The 23,220-nt window shown below is 39.2% G+C and overlaps 1 protein-coding gene across 1 annotated transcript in view; it reads right to left on the bottom strand.

The window, feature by feature from the left end:
• Positions 1-356: 356 nt before the first annotated feature.
• LOC104525256 (WD repeat- and FYVE domain-containing protein 4) overlaps positions 357-23,220 on the bottom strand; it is a gene marked incomplete at both ends in the record, with an annotated part of 56,948 nt that continues 34,084 nt past the window's right edge. The window contains 9 exons of the mRNA XM_029085057.1: positions 357-560; positions 1,462-1,539; positions 15,364-15,503; positions 16,072-16,263; positions 17,204-17,313; positions 19,796-20,034; positions 20,483-20,640; positions 21,305-21,422; positions 22,933-23,130. Of these exons, the coding sequence (XP_028940890.1) occupies positions 357-560; positions 1,462-1,539; positions 15,364-15,503; positions 16,072-16,263; positions 17,204-17,313; positions 19,796-20,034; positions 20,483-20,640; positions 21,305-21,422; positions 22,933-23,130 (1,437 nt within the window). The remainder of the gene's footprint in view (positions 561-1,461; positions 1,540-15,363; positions 15,504-16,071; positions 16,264-17,203; positions 17,314-19,795; positions 20,035-20,482; positions 20,641-21,304; positions 21,423-22,932; positions 23,131-23,220) is intronic.

Raw genomic sequence — 23,220 nt, 5'->3', positions numbered from 1 at the left:
TCCCTAATATTCTGTGATTCTGTGATTAACAGGACAGTGCAGCCTTTTAATTGGACTCTGTTGCATACATTGGGAAGTGCTATACTCATGAGATAATACAAGCAGAAAAGTATGGTCAGGTTATACTCTCATCTGTCTGGGGAGATCTTATACCAGAAAAGAGGGAAAATAATTCTGTTGCTGCTAAATACATTGCAGCCTCTCTTACTTTCTTAAAACTGGACCCATTCAGTAGGTTCTCTATGCATGGCACAGCATACTGATGACTCAGGTGATGAGAACCAGAGGAAAGAGGTGAGTATAAAGTCACCAGCAACTGTTACAGAAATTGTGCACCTCCTGCAAAAGCTTTCTACCTCACTCTTCATTCGCATCATTGTCACTTGGGCGTTTGCACGTTGAATCCTCCTCCTCATTCGTGAAGGCCCTTCATAACAATCAAGGATCCATCGTGGCTCTAAGGATCGTGATGCATCTCTCCATGGGCCCCTTCTGTAGAAAAGTTGTTTTTCAAGGATCATCCAGTCCTTGGCTGCTTTGCTGTAACCACACTGCAGCATCTGTGGGACAGAATCACTTTGTAACACCTTCTGCACGCTTCCCTCCTCCCATCCAGCAGTGCCACCACCCCAGTGACTCAGAAGGATCGACCCAACCTACCAGTTGGGAGCACTGCAGATCCAGCAAACAGAGGGCTGACTGACCACTGAAAGTGTGTTGTGGGAGACACTACTAGTCAAACTAAGATATAGTGACAAATATAAGCATGTCAGAAAATTCAACCTCCTTGAAAATGGCTGCTTTCATTTGACTTCCAACTCAAAAGCAGTGAGCCAGGAGAACAGCATCACAGATGTTTTATTCACTCCATTTTTTTCTGGTGAATGTTTGTGTCAAATGGCAACAACTATGCTCACTGAAAACAGTCTGAAAGTCTCAGTTGGAAGTGTACTGTGCTCCCTTCAAGCATAACAAAAATTTAATTATTTCTACTTAGGAGGTGTATCCAGGGAGTTGGGGGACACGAAAATATCAATTTAAAGCAGAGAAGAGGTGAAAATTTCAAAAGCTTGTTGGTCTCTGATGGCCAGTCCTGAAACAGAAACACATCTGTGAGATTTTACTGGCTATGAGCTTGAGACCTCTTGAAAAGTTTTACTGGCTGCTAAGAAAAAAAGGTCAAAGTCACCACTTTCATTTCTGCCACTGTGAGAGTGGAATAATTCATTTAAACAGAAGAAAAAAGGCTCCTGAAGATAACGTGAGGATCTGCAATCTGATTGGTGCGTGACACTATCACACTTCAGTGGTGTTGTCAGGAATGGAATATTGACTCATCAACTCTCAGCATTTCTTTGGGCATACTACTCATCTCACTTCTCAAGTGCCTGATTTCTCAGGACAGTCCAAGAGGATACTTTCAACAACAGAAAACTGTAGCACAATATTCCTGTTCTTTACCTGTATGTGGTTCTTGTACAAAGAGGCATACAGCTCCTGCCCAGTTCTTCGGTACTGTTCCATACATGACACAAATCCCTAGAAGAAACAACAGAACACATGACACCAAGGTGCTGCAGGTGTAAGCTCTGTGAGGAGCAGAAGGAAGCATTAGTTGCTCTATCTCTTACAAGAATAATTAGGGAATATGGCTTGTGTCTTCAAATTTGACAGCTCTCCAGACAGTATAGTGATGAGGCAATCATCTGAGAGCAAGTCGCACACTTACACCAGGAAGATAAACATATTCATGATCTTTACAAGGGTCATTAGTGGAATTACTCAGAAGGAGAAAGAAAACAGCAAATAACATTTAAAGCTCTTCCTTTTGGAGCTGAATTAGTACTGCAAGTAGCATAAAAGACAATTATCTGTTATAGAGACCCCAACTGAGGAAAGGATCCATAACTATACACCTGGTCCTTGCTGCATAAACGGAAAGTGCAAACAAAGGAATGGTCCACGTCCCCTTTTGGCAGAAGGAAAACCAACTGTTTCTAAAAACATTTTTGAGTTTTAGGAGCCTAAGTCCTTGGCAACAAGTGACTTGTAACAAAAATACACTATTTAATAAGACTGTGATGCAGAGATGTCTGAGTTAGCTCTAGAACTGGAAACTTGTAGAGCTGTACCAGTGCAAGACATGCATAGTAATTGCCTCTGCTCCACTACACACCACAGACATGCCCTAAACCCCAGTGCTACTCAGGTGTTTCTGGAAATACATGTTCTCCAAAGCAGTCTGACAGAACTTCCTGGCCACCTTTCCTGACAGAATGCACTAGACTCACAGAACAGTGAACCCGCATTAACAGTCATACATTTCATCTGCTGTTTTATTGGAATGAACTTCTCAAGCTAAGGGTCTCTGTGCAAGTACAAGACTGATGAACTGCTGCCAAGAGATTACAAGTTGTGTTCCCCATTCTGCAGATTGTTATGTGATCTTCAGCAAGACACACAATTGCCCTAAACCTCTACCTCTCCAACCACAAAACAGAGATTCTAATACTAACCTCAGAGTTATGCAGCCTAAGATCATGAACGATGGTTCAGTATGGTGGGATCCTTAAACCCAGGGGGTAGGGAAATGAAATGTGTTTCATTCTCTTTTACCTACTCCACCAAAACCCACAGGTTTTGGGTCACAAGTTTCACATAGCCAAAACCTCAAAAAGTGCTTCCTATCTGAGCCTCCCTTTTGAAAAGATCAGTAGAAACATTATTAAACTCAGTGGAATCCCTCAGGTGCCAAACTAGCATAATGCAAATAGCAACAAAAACCAACATAGGATATTCACTATCATACAAATTCCTCAAATTCACCCGTTAAACTCTAGTCAAATACAAGCTTCCAGCTTTGAAAATGCCAGGTTTGTTCCCCCCTTTCTCCTAGCCATCTATGAAATTCTGAGTCCCAAAGAGACTTGAAATATTTGTTGTAATGACTTTTTTTTTTTGCTTGATCAGAGAGACAAAGGCATACTGAAGGGCTGTCTACACAGCTGAAGTACTCAACAACTGCTGAGTAAGATACTGGCTTGTTTTATTTTATTGCATAAAGGCAACTGAAGAACCAGTTCAGGACTGTGCTTTAACAGGCTGTCCAACACTCATGGGACTGTTTTACAGTCTTGTAACTCAGACTTTTCTATGCAGCACAAGTATAGCTGCTCCATCTATTTATCTCCTTGCTCGGTATCTCTTCATGTGGCTGCTGACAAGTAGCTACTGGGGGGAGTTCAGTATCACAGCCTTCTTATTAACAGTCACAGGTAAAAATTCTCCTGTTTGACATTGCATTTCCCAGAAAAAGAGTCTAGCTATCCTATTACAACTACATGATGCCATGTCTGATCCACTGGGCATACTTGCTTTAACATTTTCCAAACCAAAAGCTCTCTGAAAGAGCAACTTTTTTTTTTTTTACTTTTTTTTTTCATTATGTCAATGCTACAGCACATTGGGACCTAACTCAGGGTGATGCTCCTAATCACTACTGAAAGAAATAGAATCCCAAAAGTCACAGTATCCAAATAAACCATAAATATCCTTTTCATGTGCCAGCAAAATGTGTAGGAAGGATGCAGGCTTACTTTAACATGATTTTGAAGCCAAAATAAGATTGCTTGCCCTTCCCAGGAACTTACAAAATGTATATTAAAGCCATGAAATGGGAAAAAAGGAAAAAAAAAAAGTATAAGTGGCTGACCATTATTAACTGCATTACAGAGAGTAGCAGAAGTATCTGTTCCTTTGATAAATTGCTGAGGATTAGTAGTAGCAGAGGAGGCAGAAACTGTTTGGAGATGATATAGGAGAGGTTAGAGTGCCCTCAGTGCCAGGCAAAGGCTCTCAAGCCCACCCGAGCTTCCCTGACAAAGGTGAGATTGCTGTCAGTCACAGCATGAGGCTAAACTGGCTGTGAAAGTCCCAGCCTCTCACTACCTGAAGCCATGGATCAGATGGGTAATTTTTAAATGCATGGACTCTGTGCCACGCTGTCAGTGATTCCTCACAGCAAACTGTCTAGCTGCTGCTTGCACTGTGCTATAATTAAGTTAACACACAAGGTCTATGTGGTGTGCCGACTACTGCTGGCTGCCAGCCAGGTCTGTACCCCTGCTGTGAAGTCACATTTATTGGTGCTTCCCTGCAGGAAGCTCCTGTTTTACACTGATTACATTTTTGTTTGTTTAAAGCATCATTAAACCTGTAATCACAGTTGCGGCCTCACAAAACTATTCCATAATTCATATAAAAATCCCATAAAGGCTGACCTAGAAAGCAACAGCATCTCTGTGCTGTTAAGCTGGGCTCAGTATAGGAGAAGAGCTGAGGTCCCAGCTCTATGTGGATGTAGGATAAAAGCCATACAGCATAGACAACCAATTCCTCCAAGTATTAACAGCCATTTCAGATACCCACAGGCTATTCAAACCACGTTAGTATTCTACCGGCAGCTGTTTCAAAGTTGCTCATAGTCTGTATTTCACTCGTAGTCACTGATCAGACCCCTAAGGCCAAAGCCCACATTGCAAAGATCCTCACTGACTTCACTAACTCAGCTCCTAGCCTTCGAAACATATGAAGGGTCCTAAGAAGGAAAAATTCTGCTAGCTACATCTGCTGAACTGAAGACTAAACACTTTGGCTTCCAAATGAGCTATAGCTAGCCATCTTCAACCAGATGAACATGTCCCTGATGACCATCCCCACATGAAAACTATCTGGTTGTAAAATGAAACAGTTAACAAAAATGTAAAATGAAATGTAAAATGAAACAGTTAACAAAATTGGAGATCACTGTGATTGAAAAAAAACAACAACCAAAACTCCATCACAAACCAAAAAACCTGAAAACAAACCTAAAACAAAACAACAAAAACAAAACCTGAAAAAGACATCCAATAAACATGGAGAATATAGACCAGGCTACTATTTATTAAGTGTTCGGTCAGAACAATTACACTGTAGTGCTTAATGAACAATTAGTGCAAACAAGTTTCTAATAAACAGTTTCCATTAAATACTGTAGGTGGTTATCTTTTCAAATGGTGAGTCTTTATGCAGCAGTTTAAATACAGAAGTGCCCCAGTGTAATATCTATCTTGAACAAATACGACATGCCAGCTTTGATAATTGGTAATACTGAGTAACATAATATAAGGTTTTAGTTTCACATGCAGAAATTCAGGTATAAATGCAAGAAATGTGACCTGCATTCTAGGGAAAAGCAGACTTAAAAGGCCATATTGATCCATTCTGGTCTGAAAATCCAAGTATACCATGCTTTAAGTCTTTTTATTACAGACTTCTCTACTTTGCAGCCTTAGACAATCACATTCTAAGTAGAATCAGGTCGTTTCGCTGCCTCTGATTCCCCAGCCAATATTTAAAGCTTGAAGAGGTGATGGAATTTACAAGCTATTTCCCTATTGGGAAAAAAACCAAACCAAAACAAAAAAAACCCCCACACATGCAAAAAAATCCCACAGAATCAAAATCTGTTTGTCTTGCTGCATGCAGATCTCATGCAAATAGAAGAGAAAATGATTAGCATTGGGGAAAGCTAAAACCAGCAAGGAGAAAAATGCTGGCAAAGAGAGAAATTAGCATGCCAAAAAACCCAGAGAGTAGATTTTCTATTGTTTCTTTCAATTAAAGCAATTGAAAGGTTGCTTGTAATAAGAAATGACTGAAAAGAAAAAAAAAAAAAAAAAAGGAAAAAAGGTTGAGGTGTGACTTCGAAGTTAACAATTCTGTACTGAGCTCTGGAATGGTTTATGTCTGATTTTTTTTTTATTTTTATAGAAATATATCACTTAACACTCCTGCACTCCATAAATATTCAGGCTTGCCATAATAAACTCTTATTGCATGATACAGACACCACATATGCCAGAGTTCTTTCCTAAAGAAACATTATGTCATTGGAGCTCTGCACTTTGAGGCTTTCTTTGGGGAATTAAGGGCTATGTATTGTATTGCAGAACACACATGCATACAGAAGTATGTGCCAAAACTCTTAATAAATAACAATAAACTTAAAGACGAAATAATTTTGGACTTGGAATAGCCAAAAGGAAAGCCCAAATATCCAGATCTCTCACAGTGCCAAGTGAACAGTCCCATGGATGATAGTGAGAATACCCACATACATGCTTTGAAACATGTGTTTTAGTCTTCTGTTAGTGAGAACTAAAACTAGTGATATTATTCTAATACTTCAGCTCTTCTGAGCAAAAGAAGTATTAGAAGTATTATATAAGCACACATAGTAACAGCATTCATGTAGGACTGCAGTTATAACAAAAATATGTACTCTTGTACAGTACTTTTCACCAGTACATCTCAAAGATCTTTATGAAAGAGGTCAAAGTCTTTAGCTTCCAATAATCATCTTAATGGAAAATTCCTGAACCACTACAACTTACACAGATACAGAGACACACCGTCAGCAGCTGTGTTCTGAGCCTAAACTCTTTTGAGGTGTGAAAACTATTTTCTTGTATTCACTTCAGTTCTCATGCTCCTCCTTTTTCCACACATCTAACCAGAATTTCCCCTCCTGACATGCACAATTAAGGCCCAATACTTCTGGTCCCTTCCTGTTAAATCACAGAGAATAAATGAATCCCTTCTTCATCAGCCTCACAAGCAGAGGATAGGATTACAGCACAGCAGTTCTACAGAGAAGAATCCGAATGTCACAGTAAATTACGAGAGCCGGGTGAAGTCTCCAGTTCACCAGCCCTGTTGTATACAGATACAGGGACAAAGTGCATAACATCTCCAAGTCTACTACTGCTACTAAATCTAACATGGTGAATCAGAGACCAGGTACACTGCTACCCTGTGCAAACAACAAGTCACCCATCTTGTAAGCAGACTACTTTTCAAGTAATTGACTCTGCACCAGGAAGTGAGTAGGTTCATTTCACAAGAGGAGAAACTGTTTCACTAGTCATCAAGTAACAAACATTAAACTAAGGCAAATAATGTTTTCCTTAGCAGATTAAAGAGCAGTTTGTCCTAGTCCTTCGTATACACTCTCCAAACTGAGGGTTGTTTGCAGGCTCTTTTGAATCACAAAACTGTTATTGCCATGTAGATTTTATTGTTGCTTTGCCAAAATTCATTTAGCTTTTCAACAGACTGTAGTTCCAGCAGTTAAGTGTTGCATGGAAGCTTCGTGCCTCAACCCGCTAGGAGGCTAATGCACAATGCCAACTGCTCCTAAGGATCATGGATAGATTCCTGGCATCGCCAGTTGGTTGGGGAATAGCAAACTTAATGAGAAAAACCTCCATATTTCAGTGCATCATAAATGTACCCACATACAGAGGTGGGTTTCAAGAGGATAAACCCAAAGTAATGGCATACATGTTATGAGACTTCCACACTGTATTTACCAGCTAAACTCAAGTAGCACAGAAGCAGCTCTACTTCTATAGCAACTATACGTATGTATGCACACATACAAACACGCTCTTTCAACAGATTATACTACTCAAGAGATGAATTCCCGGGAGAATAGGTAACTTGTCTCCTAATGGCAAAAAAAGCACAACGGGAGGCGAGACGTGTTTGTTCTTTAATCCTATCTCTGAGAATTACTTCTGTGATTTTGGGATAATTCACTCAACCTCTTGAGGGCTCAGTTCCCATCCTGTTACAGCAGAGGTAGTAGCTTTTTACCTCTAGTGAAAGGTGAAGGACAGATTTTGGCATTATGGGGAATAGCAATGGGGTGCCTTCTTGACTTCACTTGTTCTTCGCATTCTCCTATTTCTATTTAAAGTCCTACAGGTGTAGGTAACTTAGGGCTTTATTACATAGCATTTCAATGTATTTATCTGAAAGCCTCAGGCACTGGTGTTTCCTGATTACATTCGAATCATGGCTTTTATTTAATAAAAATGTGCACTTCTAATCCTTTTAGTGGCAAAAGAATTCTGCAAACATTAGCATATGCTTAGAGCTCAGAGTACAGAATACAAAGAAACATCTCTTCCCTCACCCCTAAAATTATTAGTTTTCCTAAAATTAAATGCATTTAAAGGTGACAAGATTACTTCTGGAATTTTTTAGCACCTGTAGAACAATCCTGGACTCTACAGGCTACTCTGGAGCAGAAAGCATGAATGGAACAACAGGCACAACAAAGCTTTATCTTTAATTTGGCTAGCAAGGATGAGAACAACAAGAAATGAGTGGTCACAGACTTCAGCTCAGGTTAGCAACCCATACCCTCATTTATGAGAAACATTTCAGTTAAATCTTGCAGAGATTTCTAGGACCTCCCCTGATCTCCTGTTCTCTACTTGCACACACCACCATCCAGTTCAAACACTCAGCTATTTTTGGTCCCCATCTGATAGAAACTCATACTTAATTTTATGGGCACCCAGGCTCCTATGTGCATTTTATATTGCTCCCTGCATGACACAGAACACCATATATAAACTTATAACTTGTTGCTAAGCAAATTTGGTCATAATTCTTCTCCTTATAAAGATTTATAATAATAAAGAGCATAATTGAAAAAATGCATTATTAGTCTTTAAAAATAGAACACATATAGAACTTAAAAAATAATGAATAATGAAAAATTTTTGTCTTGTGGGAAACTGTGGATGAGAATATTGATTCCACTCAAAGTTTTAAAACAAAAATATGTTTTGTTCAGTTTAAATTGCCATTTCAGGCTTTTCAATCAAACAAGCCATATAAAGCAACTTAATTAAAACAATTTCTTTCTGAAATTATTATAGATAAAATGTTGCATCAAAATTCTGGAAGAAAGCAGACATACTTGAACCAAGAAATATGAAAAATTATTTTCCTTTTTATATATTCAGCAGAGAAAAATAATTCTGTTCTGGTGAATAGCACTTGTTTCTAGAGTTTCTCTACTACCAAATAAAACTCTTCTTTCATCCGCATTAACACCATTCAACTCATTTGGCATCAACTCTGTTATGTGAAAATAAAACTGCAATTAGAAGCTCTTGAAAGATGAGATTTCAATGTCAACAGCTTTAAACATTAAACTCCACTTGCTGAAATCCTATATTCAAGCTTGAACCTGAACCAGACACAATCTCTGGCTTCAAAGGCAAAATGATATTTTAAAAAATCTGCAGGAAACATAAGAAAAGATCTTTTCATACAATGTGAAATTAAATGAAGGGAATTCACTGCCACAGGACACCACAGAAAAACTACCTCTGAATAGTTACCCACAAAAAGTTTTGAAAGGGATATTATTTCAGGTTTTAAGATAAAACTGATATAAAGCAAGAAAGGAACAATTTTGCTAGGATAGATTTTCTACTGTCCATTGTGCTGTCACACACCATCTCCTGTAGCAACTGGTACTGGATTTTTAGGGGGCAGACTGTGGGGTGATTGGCCTGTGGATTTGAGTCAGCCTAATAATTAGTATTCTTCATCATACAACCTTTAAATTCCAACTTCTCTGTTAAACAGTTATCTTCCATGAATGTGGAAGTTATTCCGATACATTTCAGAAAGTTCGGTGATTTGTATTACATAAAATTAGATAACTCTGTATTTTATGTTTTCACACAGTTCGTATCTAACTTATTGACCTGTTGAATTATTTCTTTATGATCTTGAAAACAAACTGGAAATGATAACTGAGCAGTGTGTCAGATATCTACTTAAGAGGACATAAAAATTTAATTGTTCAGAGTTAAAGAAACTTTTTGCAGCATGCTGCAGCTTACTGTAATTTAGCTTTGAGCCAGTTATTAAACAAGACAATAATATTATAATGGAAATTGTTTAATATACATCATTAATAGTTGAGTGTCTGCTTTCATTGAAGTAAAAAAAAAAAGTGTGCTATAAGCAGTTTTGAAATGAATATTTGATTCTAAACTTCCCTTGTGCATTTAATGACATGCTAATTTACATTTTAATTACTTCCTAAGAAATCAAAGCATTTGTTGACAGAAGAACATAATGTCAACTTCACGGTGCATTGTTGGTGGATAGTTAATGAACTTAATTAGATAATTAGTGATGTTAATTATCCTTCTATTACGAAGATAAAGATGTTACACAAATGATGCACTTTTCAAAGAACTATCATTATATGTTTGCTTGTTTTAACTCAGTTGACTTGGAAAGCTGACAAAAGACCAACTGAGTGATTGGTAAGAAAAATATTTGTTTAAGAAATAATGGTGATTATGTTGCAAATATTTCTATGTTCTTAATTTCACCTACCATGAACTGCTAAATTGAGCTTGTCCCTCCTTCATCCCAAATTAACAAGTTCTTTTTGTTCAACCTTGCTCTCCTTTTCACTACCTCACATAAATTCCCACCTTAAACAACCACCCTCTTATGTAGCGACTCTACTACTGTTTGAAAACCCAGGCAGGTCAGCATCAGCCTTGATCTTACAGTCAGTTGTTGAAAGATGCTATAACAATGCAGGAAAGAGGTAACTAGTATTTGAAGGCACTGGTCCACTACTTATCTCTGGGGTCAGCTGCTAGTGCTAACACTGATGTCTTGGGTGATAATGGCCAAGTCTCTGTAAATTCATGTCCATCAACTTGAGATAAAGTTTCTTTCTTACAGAAGTCAAAGCCCACTGACACACAGCATTTTGAGCTAATGCTGATTTTGTTCTGGTGCTGGGTCTTCTATGCCCTCACAAGAGCCTAGGAATACATCAGCCTTCCAGTTCAACATCAAACACCTCTGCTTGAAAAGCCTTGTTTAAAACTACCCTATAAAACAAAGACTTTTGCACACAGACATCTCACCCAAGAATTTGTGAGTATGATCTGTACATATTAATTTAAAACGGGTTATATCTGACTCTTCCCCCACAACTAATGCAAAACCTGTGAAGATGGCTGCAAAAAGTGTGAAGCAAGACTGACAGCCAGTAGTAAATGAAGCCCCAGTGCTCTCTCCTGATGGAATCATGTAGAGTGAGAGCCCTGCTCCGAACAGGACTAATTCTGTATCTGTAATGCAGCTACTATTTGTATTAGGTAAACACTATACAAAACACATTAGAAAACTCATCTAAGTGTTGATGTAGAGATTTACATTTCCAGCATGGAAGGAATTTAAGCCTGTAGTTCAAACTCCCACTGAAGTCAATGGAAATTTTATGTTTAGATACTTACCAAAATATAGTGTATTACCCCCACAGGTGAATCATGAGAAATGCTAGGTGTACTAGCCGTTATTTCTCTTAAGCATGAGTGTTACTTGTGAAACATTTTTTAAAAAAATTTTGCTGGCTGTGACATTTGAAAAGATTGTTCTTGGTGTAAGAAATGAGTAATCTTCTGTGGCAACAACATTTTTAGCTGCTGGCCTAAGAGAAGCCTGGTGGCTATAAAGAAAACTAAAAAAAAAAATAAAAAAAAAAATTCCTGTAAATCTAAAACTAAAGAAAGTCCTAAAGACATTGGAATAAAATGTTGTTTGAAACATGCCTCAGTATTTCTCAGACTTCAAAAGAAACACTAACTCCTAGAAGAGATCTGAGAGGCTGTGTTTCTTCCTCTCAGGAATCAAACTACAGAGGGAGGACTCAACAGACAACTTTCAGTAGAGCTTGCCCAAGAGACATTTGCTATTACTTCAGCCAAGGGTATTTGTTGTTAGGAAACTATGCAGAATTCAGCTAAAGAAAAATTAATCAGTCCCAACTAAGCCAAACTTAGCACCTAGTAATTTCTGGTTGGTAAAGATAATTAAATGTTTGTTTGTTTGTTTTTTTCCCTGTTCACTTGCATACACTAAAGGTAGCAGAGCAAAAAGCAAGCTATACATCAAACTGCTCAAAAATCCTTAGAGTTCTAAGGCTGCATTCTCCCATCACTTAACCAGGAGGAATTCTCTTGCAATAGACAGTGACAAAACCAGCACAAAGAAGATCAGATGCTGGCTCTTTATCTATAGCTGTCTTCAAAAGTGTATGTTTACTGACCAAAATCCTACCGTAAAGTTTCTGGTTTTGCAATTACTAGTTAGGAGGTCTCTGTTAAGCTCTTCATTCTGAAGACCTTTTCTATTTCATTCTCTCAAGGTGTATGGGCCTGTCACAGAGGAATGTAATTAACCATCCAAACCACGAGAGGACAGGCATGGTCAGGCCTGCTGTAAAACTCCAGAGGCTCTGTTTCTTGTAAAGGATAACTGCATCTACAGCCCTGAGGCAGTGTGTCTTACAGGAATTAGAAGTATGTTGCTTGTAGCCTTGCTCAGGCACTCATCCTCAGGAAGAACCTTGGGACACTGCATGGTAGAAGCTGCTGACCGATTGATTCACAATTTACTGAAATATCATTGTTATAGTAGCCCCTTGCTGCTCTTGTAGCTTGAACGCGACAAAATCAGTCACTGCTAACCTAAAAATTAAATATATATTCTTGATTCTGACAGCAAAATTGGATGGGGACTGGGGGAGGAAGAAAAGAGAAAGAGCAAGATATTAAAATGCTCACTTTGAAACAGAAAAGTCAATGATTTGGAAACCTTTGGCACTGTATTCAGAGTCTGAATATCCTCCTGCTGGCAAATCTATTCAACTCTGTCACCTATAAGCATTAAAAAAATCTGACTTTGTACAGTGCTCCTATTGCTCCTGCATGGCTACTCAGACTTCTAAGAAATCACAAAATAGCAATTACCAGAGTAGGTTATCGTCATTCCACTACCAGAAATGTTATCACGCTCTCTTTTCTGAATGATCATGCCTTCTAGACAAAGCCCAGAGCAGAGTATGAGATAGCAAAGTGGATTTAGAAATATGGGGAAAACACAGCTGCATTTGGTTGCCAATTCTGACATTTGCTACCAAATAGCAAGGAATGGGCTTTGATGCTGGAGATCCTGAGTGAATGTACAGCAGAAATATGGAGCCTGATCCTTTGCTGGAGTGAATACTTTGAATTTTGCTGTTTTTTCCAGATTGAGGATTGGGTCTCAAAAGCACTCTTGCTATCTTGTAAATGACAAGATGGAAAAAGTTGATAGTTTCAAGGGAAGTGTTTTGTTGGGGGGGGGGGGGGTGTTGTTTTTGTTGTGAGTTTTTGGGGTGTTGTTTGGTTGGGATTTTTTTAATCTGCAGCAAATGTTACTACTGCTTCAACTTCTTTGTTTATTTTCAGTCAACCAAGGAATAAAATTAATAACTCAGTAACCAACCCATTTCTTCTTTCTACCAGGCAAAGCTTTGAAATCCTGGATGAATTTCTGCACTTTTCTCAAATTTACTAAGTTTTGCCCAGTTAGGAACAACTGTGCTTAGCTCTCAATAAATGCAAAGATTTTTATTTTACTGTGGGATTTAAAGGCTTTGTCTCTCACTATGTAGTTCACACTGCTATGTGTCTTTTTATGTCAGTGTTTCAAACAGGTGCCTATTGCTATAGGACATAGGTCCATAACTAGCAGTAGTGAAGACAGAGGCCAGTATTTTAAGATTTTTTCCAAATGAATACAGAAGGCACCTGAGAAACAGCAAATGATACAAAATCACATTACAATGCTTTTTAAAGTGACTACCAAAGTGAGGACAAAAATATGAGTTAGAAGCACAAATACTATCTTTTAATGAAACTTGTACTCCAAACTTCCTTTATACTGAAAATCCCACCTTACACCCTGCTTGTGAAGTGTGTAAAGAAAGAGGGCTGTTGAGGAGCAAAGAAATTAATTTTCTTCCTCTTAGATTTCATCTCTCTGAAAAGTGCATCAAACTCTTTCAAAGATAGGCTGGAGGGAGAAAGGGGGAGAGGGAGAGTGGAGAAGAACATTTGGAACTGTAGCTTCGCATCTTCTTGAGGGGAACAATTTATCAGAGCTGTGGAGCTGTCAGTCCTTGACATGATAAGGAATAACACGAAATGAGTAATGTTTCCTCCAAACCTAGCTCCTTTAATTACAAGCCGCTTCCTTGCAGGAGAGAGACAGAAGATGCGGAAACACCAATTTCATGCACTTGTGCCTGAATAATGTCTCCGTGCTGCCTTTTCCAGATGGCAACCTTTTCACTGGAGGAACTAATGATGTGGGCATATTTAGGGAAAAACCAATAACGGAGTCTTTAACCTTCAACAGCAAAAAGCATGTTGTACAAAATGTTCCTTGGGATACATTTACAAATATCAATTACATTGCTCACTGAGGTGTAATCAGCTGTAATAATCAAAATTAATTTTAAAAAATAATTAAACAGACCCCAGGGCAAATAGTTGATGCTCTTATAGTATGACATCACAGTCTACACATGTACTTGGGAAGAACTTGCTCACTCTGTAAGCAGCAAAGTGATTTTAAGGAATGAGAAGGATGCTGTGGCATGCTGAGAAAAAACTTGCAGCTCAGTAAGGTAGTGTCAGACACATTACTTGGGTATCATAGCCTTCCTGATCAACACACCTGGAAGTGAACCAGTCATCACTGGAGATAAAGCTGCAACCTGCTATAGCTTGAGCTAGAGGGTTAAGACTCCCTAAACCAATGCTGTAACAGACTTACTGTCTCCTCAACAGGAGAAAAAAAGACCTTACTATGTTCAGCACTGCAATAACACAAGCTCACTCCAAAGCTCTGAATATTCTGCCAATACACTGCTGCCCTACCCTATACCTAAGTACTCTAGTCCTAACACACTTAAACAAGTAACATCTAACTGATTCTTTTTATTTGTATTCTCAACAAATGCCCAGCAAAAACATAGAAATGGCCCCCTCTCAGCAAAACAGAAGCTTACACATGGAAAGGGTAGTTCAGCTGCACTGCTGGCAGTAGGAATGCTGCATACACTCCAGACCCATCCCTGGTTTATATAAGAACTTGTCTCCTTGTCAGTTAAGGCTAAACTGAAATTTGGACCTTTAATACCTCATATTGAGTAGTAATTGAAAGGACAGTACTATGGAAATACCATAGTAATTGTCTGAAGGAAAAGGTTTACATAAGCAATGTAAGTCAAAAGCACCAGGAAAGCCAGCATCTCCTCACCTTGCTCTGACCCAAACAGATCCCTGGGAGCACAAACACGAGTGCTTAGGTTTTCTCTTTCAAGACAAATAATTAGGCCTCATGCAAAAAGCATACATTAATATGTTACATATTAAGGCTGCCAACTGAAGTTCTTCAGAACAATGACTATTTCTTAGTGATTATTTCTAGCAGTCTAGAAAAGAAACCTTAACTGAAATAGGTGTCTAGTTTACAATGGAACATGCCAATAGAGACACTCAGAAACCTCCCAAGCCCAGACAAACTCTCCAGAGCCATATCAAAGGCAGATAGGTGACAGAGCCAGAAAAGACAAAGAGCATCAATTACCTCAGATTTGTGTGTCATTTCCTTTGTGTTTCGACCAGGCATCAACTTAATAGCTGAAGACAGGCTTTCACTCCAGGAATAGTGCTTGATCTGTGACAGAGTTGGCCCTGCTTTATTCTGGAGAAGCTTCTTTTCAGATGCTGTGGGCCAGAATAGACAAAAAAGCTTGTAAGACTTGAAGTTGAGCTTGTGGGAAGGTAGAGAGTTTGTATCCCCATTACACAAAACACAACAACATAGCAGTGTCCCACTCCAGCTGGATTGTCCTTCTGTTTATAAGAGGAGCATTGAATTAACATGTACAACTCAAGTCTTTATTTAAAAGCCTCACAGCACTCTGCCATAGATCAGTTTCATTATATATGCAAGAACTTTGAATCCCTGCAACACTACACACATTGGGATGCACTTCTTCACCCAAATATCTTCTCTTTTAAATTCTCCTACAGGATACAATTGTTTAAGGAGATTTTTGTTTCTTGCAGTACAGCACAAGCCCTACAACATCACCAGATGATTACAGAAGGGCTGGATCATGACACAGAAAGCAATCACAATCCTGAATGAAAGAAATTGAGAATCTGATCTATCTAGCATACAATGTGCAGAGGAAGGTATAATAAGGGAATCAGTGTCTTCCCATTAAGCACTGCATTTAGTGCAATGTCTTTGCTTACTACAATGAGTGTTCCATAAAAGAACAGAGACCTATCAAGTGCTGCCAAGCTTTTGTCATAATTTCTTCCCATAAAGGAGTGATCTCTGTTATCTTCATGTCCCTTTCTTTGTCATTTCCTTTTACAGAAAGATCCATCTTGTAAGTGTCCTCCAGAGCCTGCCGCCTCTGAGAAATGAGCTGCTTCCAGATGATTTCTACCATTCTCAGAATCTCCTGATGGACTGGGAAACAAAAGAAACTACAAATGAAGAATCATTTTTTGTGTAACAAGTAAAGCAGCAGATAAAGCAAAATATCTCATTTGGAACAGCACTAGTCTAGAGTAACTGCTGGCACCAGTGGAATTCATCCATTTTGTCTCTTGCCTGCATAGGTTCTAAGCCAGACTAGTTAGTCTAACACACAAAACAGCAGGACATTTCTTCTACTATATTTCAGCTCCCTAAAAGAAACAAGTAGGAGTGACAGATGATTCTAACTGGTTTCTGCCTTGGAAAACTATCATATCAGCATTTTGATTGTCTTATTATCATATATAGAATGCTAAAGCACATAAAGGACATTCCTTTATGTTGCCAAACGCCATTAGAGACAGTGGGGGAAGGTAACCAAGTCATGAAACAATTTGACACAGCAACAGGATGCAGTATAAGGAAGTGCTAAATTGTTTTGTTGTATTTCCCTGCAAATCAGATTTATTTGGTTGCATCTCATCCAAGTCAAAAAACCCCATTACTTTGCTGTAGCGTTCATCTGATAACCCCCCCACTGAATTCAGCCCAAAAATTTTTGTGTTTCTCTTAAAGAGCAAAATATTTCTTCCTGTGTATAAAAAAGAAACAAGATCTATATAGGCCTTGAAAAAAGAAATAGAGCTACAAATAGTATGTATCTGGGCACTGATACTTGCCACATCATGGGGAAGAGATCTCCAAACTGATATCCATTACTTCTTAGGATGTGGGGTGTGAATTTTGAATAAAAATGTCTGATGCCAACACAAGCCATTTTTAGCACAACCTTCCTTCCTTTATGTTGTGCCTGCGGTGCATACACACCAAAGAGGCAACCAAGTAGCACTTGCACAAACTGCTCTGATAGCTGTTTAGGCCAGGCACTTTTGTGCTCCATAAACCAAAGACAACATGCATCATAAATTACCATCATCTGGAGTAGGCAGGCTGCCCTTTTCCTCTTCACTGGGTGCAAGGAAAATTTGGTGATATGAAGCCAGCTTTGGTTTTGCACCCACCCCAAAACCTTCCGGACAGCTGTGAAAAAAAAAAAAGAAAGAAAAGAAGGAGGGCATGTGAGGAAACAAGACTTATAACAAAACTGAGGATAGTGAAAAAGCTACAGGTATTTCTACACATCCAGTCCTACTCGATTAGTTTAGTAGATCAATATTCCCAGGCTCGAGGGCTTACATCACCCACATGATACTGCAGGTCTTAGTGGGAACTAATCCACTTCCAGTCTGGTTTTCAAAGTCAAGGAGCAGTCACCAAGATCCTATGGATCACTCTGTTGTAAATGCCTTATCCCTGCACCTCTTGGTGTGCTTGTATCCACTGCTCATCTCAACTAGCTGGAACACGGGGCTGTACTGATGTAGACAGACTGCATCCAGCTTTCTTGCACCTCCCTTGAGCATCTTGTATGCCATATCTTTGCTCTGAATTTCTTTACTAGAGGTATCTCCCCTTATGTGGGAAACACTGTCTTACCATACCTTTCACCTGAACTGCTTACTGCTTATTTAGTCAAAGTTCTTTGCACCAATGATTGTTCATTCAGTTTATAAAGCACTCTACAAAAAAAGCCACAAACTTTGGCACCATGAGATTAGTAACATGTAGATGTGATTATAACTGAGAACGTCATGATGGCCAAGAAGAGTTAGTGTTGCTTTGGGGGTGGGGTATGTGTCAGGCAATTTACCAGTCAGTAGGTAAAAGACACCAGGAATTTCAGTACAGTAGTACTACTTACAAGAGATGCAATAGGCTTAGTTAAGGCATCCAGACAACCTGGACTTGGTCACAGAAGTGCTGTCAATAATATATATATTATATATAGCCACTAGAAACATACTACATTATTTCAATTGTAAACAGCCACTACTACATGGGCAAGTCAAATCTCTTGGGTATGCAAAGCTGCCATTTTTATTTCTGATTTTCTTTTAAATACCACAGTTCTGATTCCCTGGATTTACTGTGTTTGCCTTTTGGATAACACTAACATTTCTGTTATTTATTTTTTAAAAAAATGTTTCTTCTCTTTCTACATATAAGCAATCTTTACCCCATCTCAACAGTTTTGGCCTGGAAATGATTATCTGACCGGAATAAGAACAATCAAGAAAAGACCTCAGGAAGTGCTGCTCATTTCTGATGTGATATTGTATTAATGGATTCAATTCACACCATCTAAGCAGTACAGAAGGTTTTCATTGAAACAACAAACATCATTATGTGAATAAAGCACTAGCCAATATTTGCTTCTTTTTGCAAAACAGAGTTTCCAAAATAACTCCCCAGTTTACATCAGCAAGAGTACCTCCGACACATTACCTGTAGGAATAGCAAACAGAGTGGGTATAGATGTTCTAGCCTCATCCAAGTCAATGGCAAAACTCCTAACTTCAGTACAACCAGGACTTTGCAGCTCAGATCCAAGTAACAATAACCATAACAGAAAGATACACAAGATCCATGCATAGTTTTATATATGTTTTAAATATATCCACACAAGAATAGCTGCTGGATCAGAAAAAATGATCTTCCTCAATTAGCCCATGTGGATGTCTCAGAGAATGGCTACCTGCATGCATGTGGAGTGATTCTAGCCCACATCCCAGGAAGATTTCTGGATTCTCATTTTAATCACGGGCTTGTGAGCAAACTCCACTGAAATCAGTTCAAGCTTGTTAACTGCAGTTACTACTCTGAAGTGAGTAAGCTGCTGGAAATGCTGGATGAGTAAAACAGACACCACACAGATGTTTTGGTTAATGAAGAATAGCAATTAAACCTATGTGCAAATTTAAGGGGTTTTGCTTAGACAAACATGCAAGCTTGTTTGGGTGCCTCTGAAACAAAACATCCTTTTTAAAATGAAAAAAAAATAGGTGTTACATTATTACCATCCACTGTGCCTTGCTTATTACACCCACAAACACACATATTAGCCTGCCTCTGAGCAATAGAGATGGTAGGAAATTTTCTGCTCACTAGTATTTCGTGGAAAAAACAGCTGCCTTATTGAAGAACAGTTTATCCCTTCCACTTTCTTGCTGAAAGACAATCCATTGCCTCCAAAATACTGAGCTAATTAGTAACCTTCCTCTCCTCAAAATTAAATGATAAAAAATTACATCAAAACATTTCTGTTGTTGCTTTTCATTTTTTTTTTTAAATGTATGAGGAAAACAACCATCTTTCCCCGAGTTGCTTTACTCTGCAACTTCAACAGACACCAAATCAGAGTGGATGGTTGCCCTATTTAAAACAGAAAGGTGCTTTAAACCCCCAGAGCACTGAGTTCAATGGGTCAAATGCTTGCTAAGATACAGTACATATACTACATCCAAAGTCCTCAGTCTAGCTGAATCCAGCTCAATCTCAGCTTCTAGAGATTCCCCAAAATGGATACTGCCTAAGTTTTGTGAAACCTCCCCCTTCCACCCACTCCCATAAATAACAGCATAGAGATGTAAACAAACGTTACACTAAGATGAACATTTTTTACCTGCCCGAATTCAGTTGGTAAAGGCAGTACATTAGGCAGACAACAAAATTACTATTTGAGTTGTAAGTTGCAAAAATAATGTCCCATTGTTCCTGCAGGACACTGAGAGTGTTCAGGACATTAAACTGTTCAGGCAGCGATTGTTGTGGTCTGGACAGGCAGTACAGGATGGCTCTGTTTAGACAGTTGTACAGGGCACTGAGGAAAACTTCCTTTTGAGAAACAGTGCTTTCTAAGACCTGTGAAAACACAAAACAGCAGAGTACTTGGCTTGCTCAAAGAACTCTCTCCCCAAGGATCCACTCTCCTCACTTCATTTAAACTACTGCAAATGTATTTCAGCAAAATTCCCCTGAACTACCTGTTAGATACAAATTCAATTTTTCTGTATTTCTGCTGAAGTCCCTGGAACTGTGGAAGAGATTAATTTATTCCTGTTCAGCAATACATACATAGCCAATACATAGTGGCACAAAAGAACTAGCTATCCCTTCTTTACGCTGCACCATCTAGCTCTGATTGTCATTTAGTGCCATTATGAGGTCATGCAAGAAAACAGGAATAATCACAATCACCAAACAGATTACAGCCATCTTCTTGAGAACTGCGGTATCACAACCTCAGTGTGAAACAGAGCACATTACAGTATGTTGATAACAGTTGGGAAAAATAATTCATGTGATTCACCCCCATAATCTGTTTGGCAGTGAAGAGCAGGATTTGCTTGGGGTCAGCAGCAAACAATCCGCTGTTCAGCTTCTCAACCAGCTTCTGAGCAAAATAAGCAATATTCATCATGGATACAGGTGCAGTTGTTTCTGAAGTGCCATGAGGATCACTGCTCCCTGGAGAGGATACAAGACTGTTGATTGTGCCAAAAGAAGCTGAGATGCAAATAAATGTGACCTGTGAGGTTACCAAAGCTGAGCAGGAACAGTCTCATCTCATGCCAGTGTCTCAGATGTGGGACATGCCTAAGAAAACTCTAGGTCTAGCAGAAATACCTTAATCAGACAGGAAATGACAGCTCCATCCTAAGGACAGAAGCAATCTCACTAAAATGCTATAATGAAGGACTTTTCCAACTAATGACTCAAAAAGGAGAGCAGCAACAACTAAGTTATCAGGGCTGTTTCCAGAAGCACTCAAGGATAAACCTAGATTTCTTTCTAAGTGCTCCCCTTCTAACGTTCAGAATCTGTTCTGGAGAGCAGCAACAACTAAGTTATCAGGGCTGCTTCCAGAAGCACTCAAAGATAAACCTAGATTTCTTTCTAAGTGCTCACCTTTTAACGTTCAGAATCTGTTCGCAAAAAGAGAGAAAAAGAGGTTTTCTAGAAAAATGGTAAAACTCTAGTAATTTATGCAAACTGACCTACAGCAGAAGTGAATGGACAGTCCAGCCTGCTGAGCTGGCCTGTCCTTCTAGCTACTGTTTCCAAACCTTTCTAGCAATTACAGCTACATACCAAATACCAGCTAGCTAATTATCTGATTCTCAACACTCACCTCTTGGTCTTGTTTTCCCCTCGCCTTGGCTGGTAACATGGAAGACATCCATAGCAGACAGCAAAACTTTTGTCTGAAAATGTCTCTTCTGCTCACTGGTAGCACCCTCTGGAGAAGCCTATATGGTGACCGTATACATATTAGTACAGCAGGAAAACAGCCACGAAATCAGACTCAAATTCACTTTCAGCCCAATTTAATTGGATCTTTGGCAGATTATGCCTGTCAAAGATTCAGATTCATTAAAAGTTTTGCTGAAAGAAGTGAGTAGAAATTCCAAGAGACAGTCAGTACTATCTGAGAGAATTTAAAATATCCAACATTTCCCTTAAACATGTAGGCACTGTGTTAGGAAGAGGAGGGGAAAAACAGCACAAAAAGAGCAAGGACAACCACTCCACCTCACTTGCACACTTCAGCCCTTGGTGTGGGCATATGAAACAGCTTCTGCAGTCTGAGAATTTATCCGTGACAGCTAATCCACAGTAACATGTAAATGCAGACATCTAGTGTACTCTGTGCAAAGACAACATGGCACCTATTATCCAGAGTTCAGCAAGAGCGCATGTCTGGACAGTTACTGGACAGCAGAGGAGATGGCAGAACCTCATACCCTAGCTGGGAAACAGGAAATCTTACATAGGTCTACACTCCCTAGCTGATAGCCAGCACAGTTCCCCTCTGCACACTAAACACAAACAAGGCTTGACACAGGGCCAGAACCTAATTTCACAGGTGGTTCCCAAGAGATCTTGACCTCAGGGAATTTCAGCTCCATTTAGCAGACTGGGGATTCAGATAGTAAGGAGAGCCATCTTCTATTTTAAACTGTACCAAGCCTTATGATACCGCATATGCCTTTAGGGAACTGCTGCTCCACAAGACAATTTAACTCATGACAGTTGCAGTCAAGTTTATGTTCATTACTATTTGTATTACTAAGCTAAGTCTGCATCAGAACTCACATCTGGGACACTTGGACTACTGACAACTTGGGGCTGAAGCCTAAATTTTCCATTTTCACTTTCTTCAGACTACTATGACTCTTTCCAGTGCTTTGAGTGGATGAAATCCATAACCCAGACTCAGCTGTTACAGCATGTATTAATCTGTCCTAAAAGTGGAGCCAAGTTCATTTTGGTTTATTTGAGCACTGAAAAGAAACTGTTGCCACAAAAATCAGTACACAGGAATGCTCCATATGAAATCTTATGTTCTCAATAAATTCAAAGGCTGCTCTAATGAAAAGCAGGTATTACCAAGGAAAAAGGAAAATTTTTTATGCTTTACTTCAATGTCAAATGTTGCCTGAAAAATGCCTTTGTTGTTGTCTAGGGGCAGCATTTTCTTAGTTGATACGGATGCAGAACAGGCAGAAAAGGCCTTTCCTCCTTGCAGAAAATGTAGGAATTCCATTCCACTAAATAGGCTGTCCAGATCTGCCAGAAAGTAGTGCATGCTCTATAAGAGCTGTGATCTCCACCTTATCCTAGACTGTTGAAAATGCTGACTGAATACACCACTTCATCACTGTTAGCACCTCGATCACTAGGCCAGTAGCAGGATACCTCCTGTACTTCCACCCCCCATGTAAGGCAGAGCAGCAAAGCCCGATGACTACAAGAGACCTCAAGAAGCAGCTCAAAGGGATGCCCTTGTTTGCTTGCTGGGATGTTGAGAAGACTGTCCATCAGGAGGACTCGCACAAAATCCCACGCTTGTTTCTTGGCAGGGTGTGGTAGAAGTGAGAGAGAGGAGGGATCAACACAGCCTTTCCCTTCAGCAATGGCTGGATCATCAGGAGATAAAAGGCCTTCAGAGCCTCCCTGTGGAAGCAGACAACAATGAATTTTAACTCATAATATCCTTTAAATTGAATTTTCCTCCTAGCAACCCATGTCTGATTGGAAGGGCTT

Source organism: Antrostomus carolinensis, unplaced genomic scaffold (assembly GCF_000700745.2).
Source record: "Antrostomus carolinensis isolate BGI_N321 unplaced genomic scaffold, ASM70074v2 scaffold925, whole genome shotgun sequence".
Lineage (NCBI taxonomy): Eukaryota > Metazoa > Chordata > Aves > Caprimulgiformes > Caprimulgidae > Antrostomus > Antrostomus carolinensis.
This window is presented reverse-complemented; position numbering and strand designations above follow the sequence as displayed.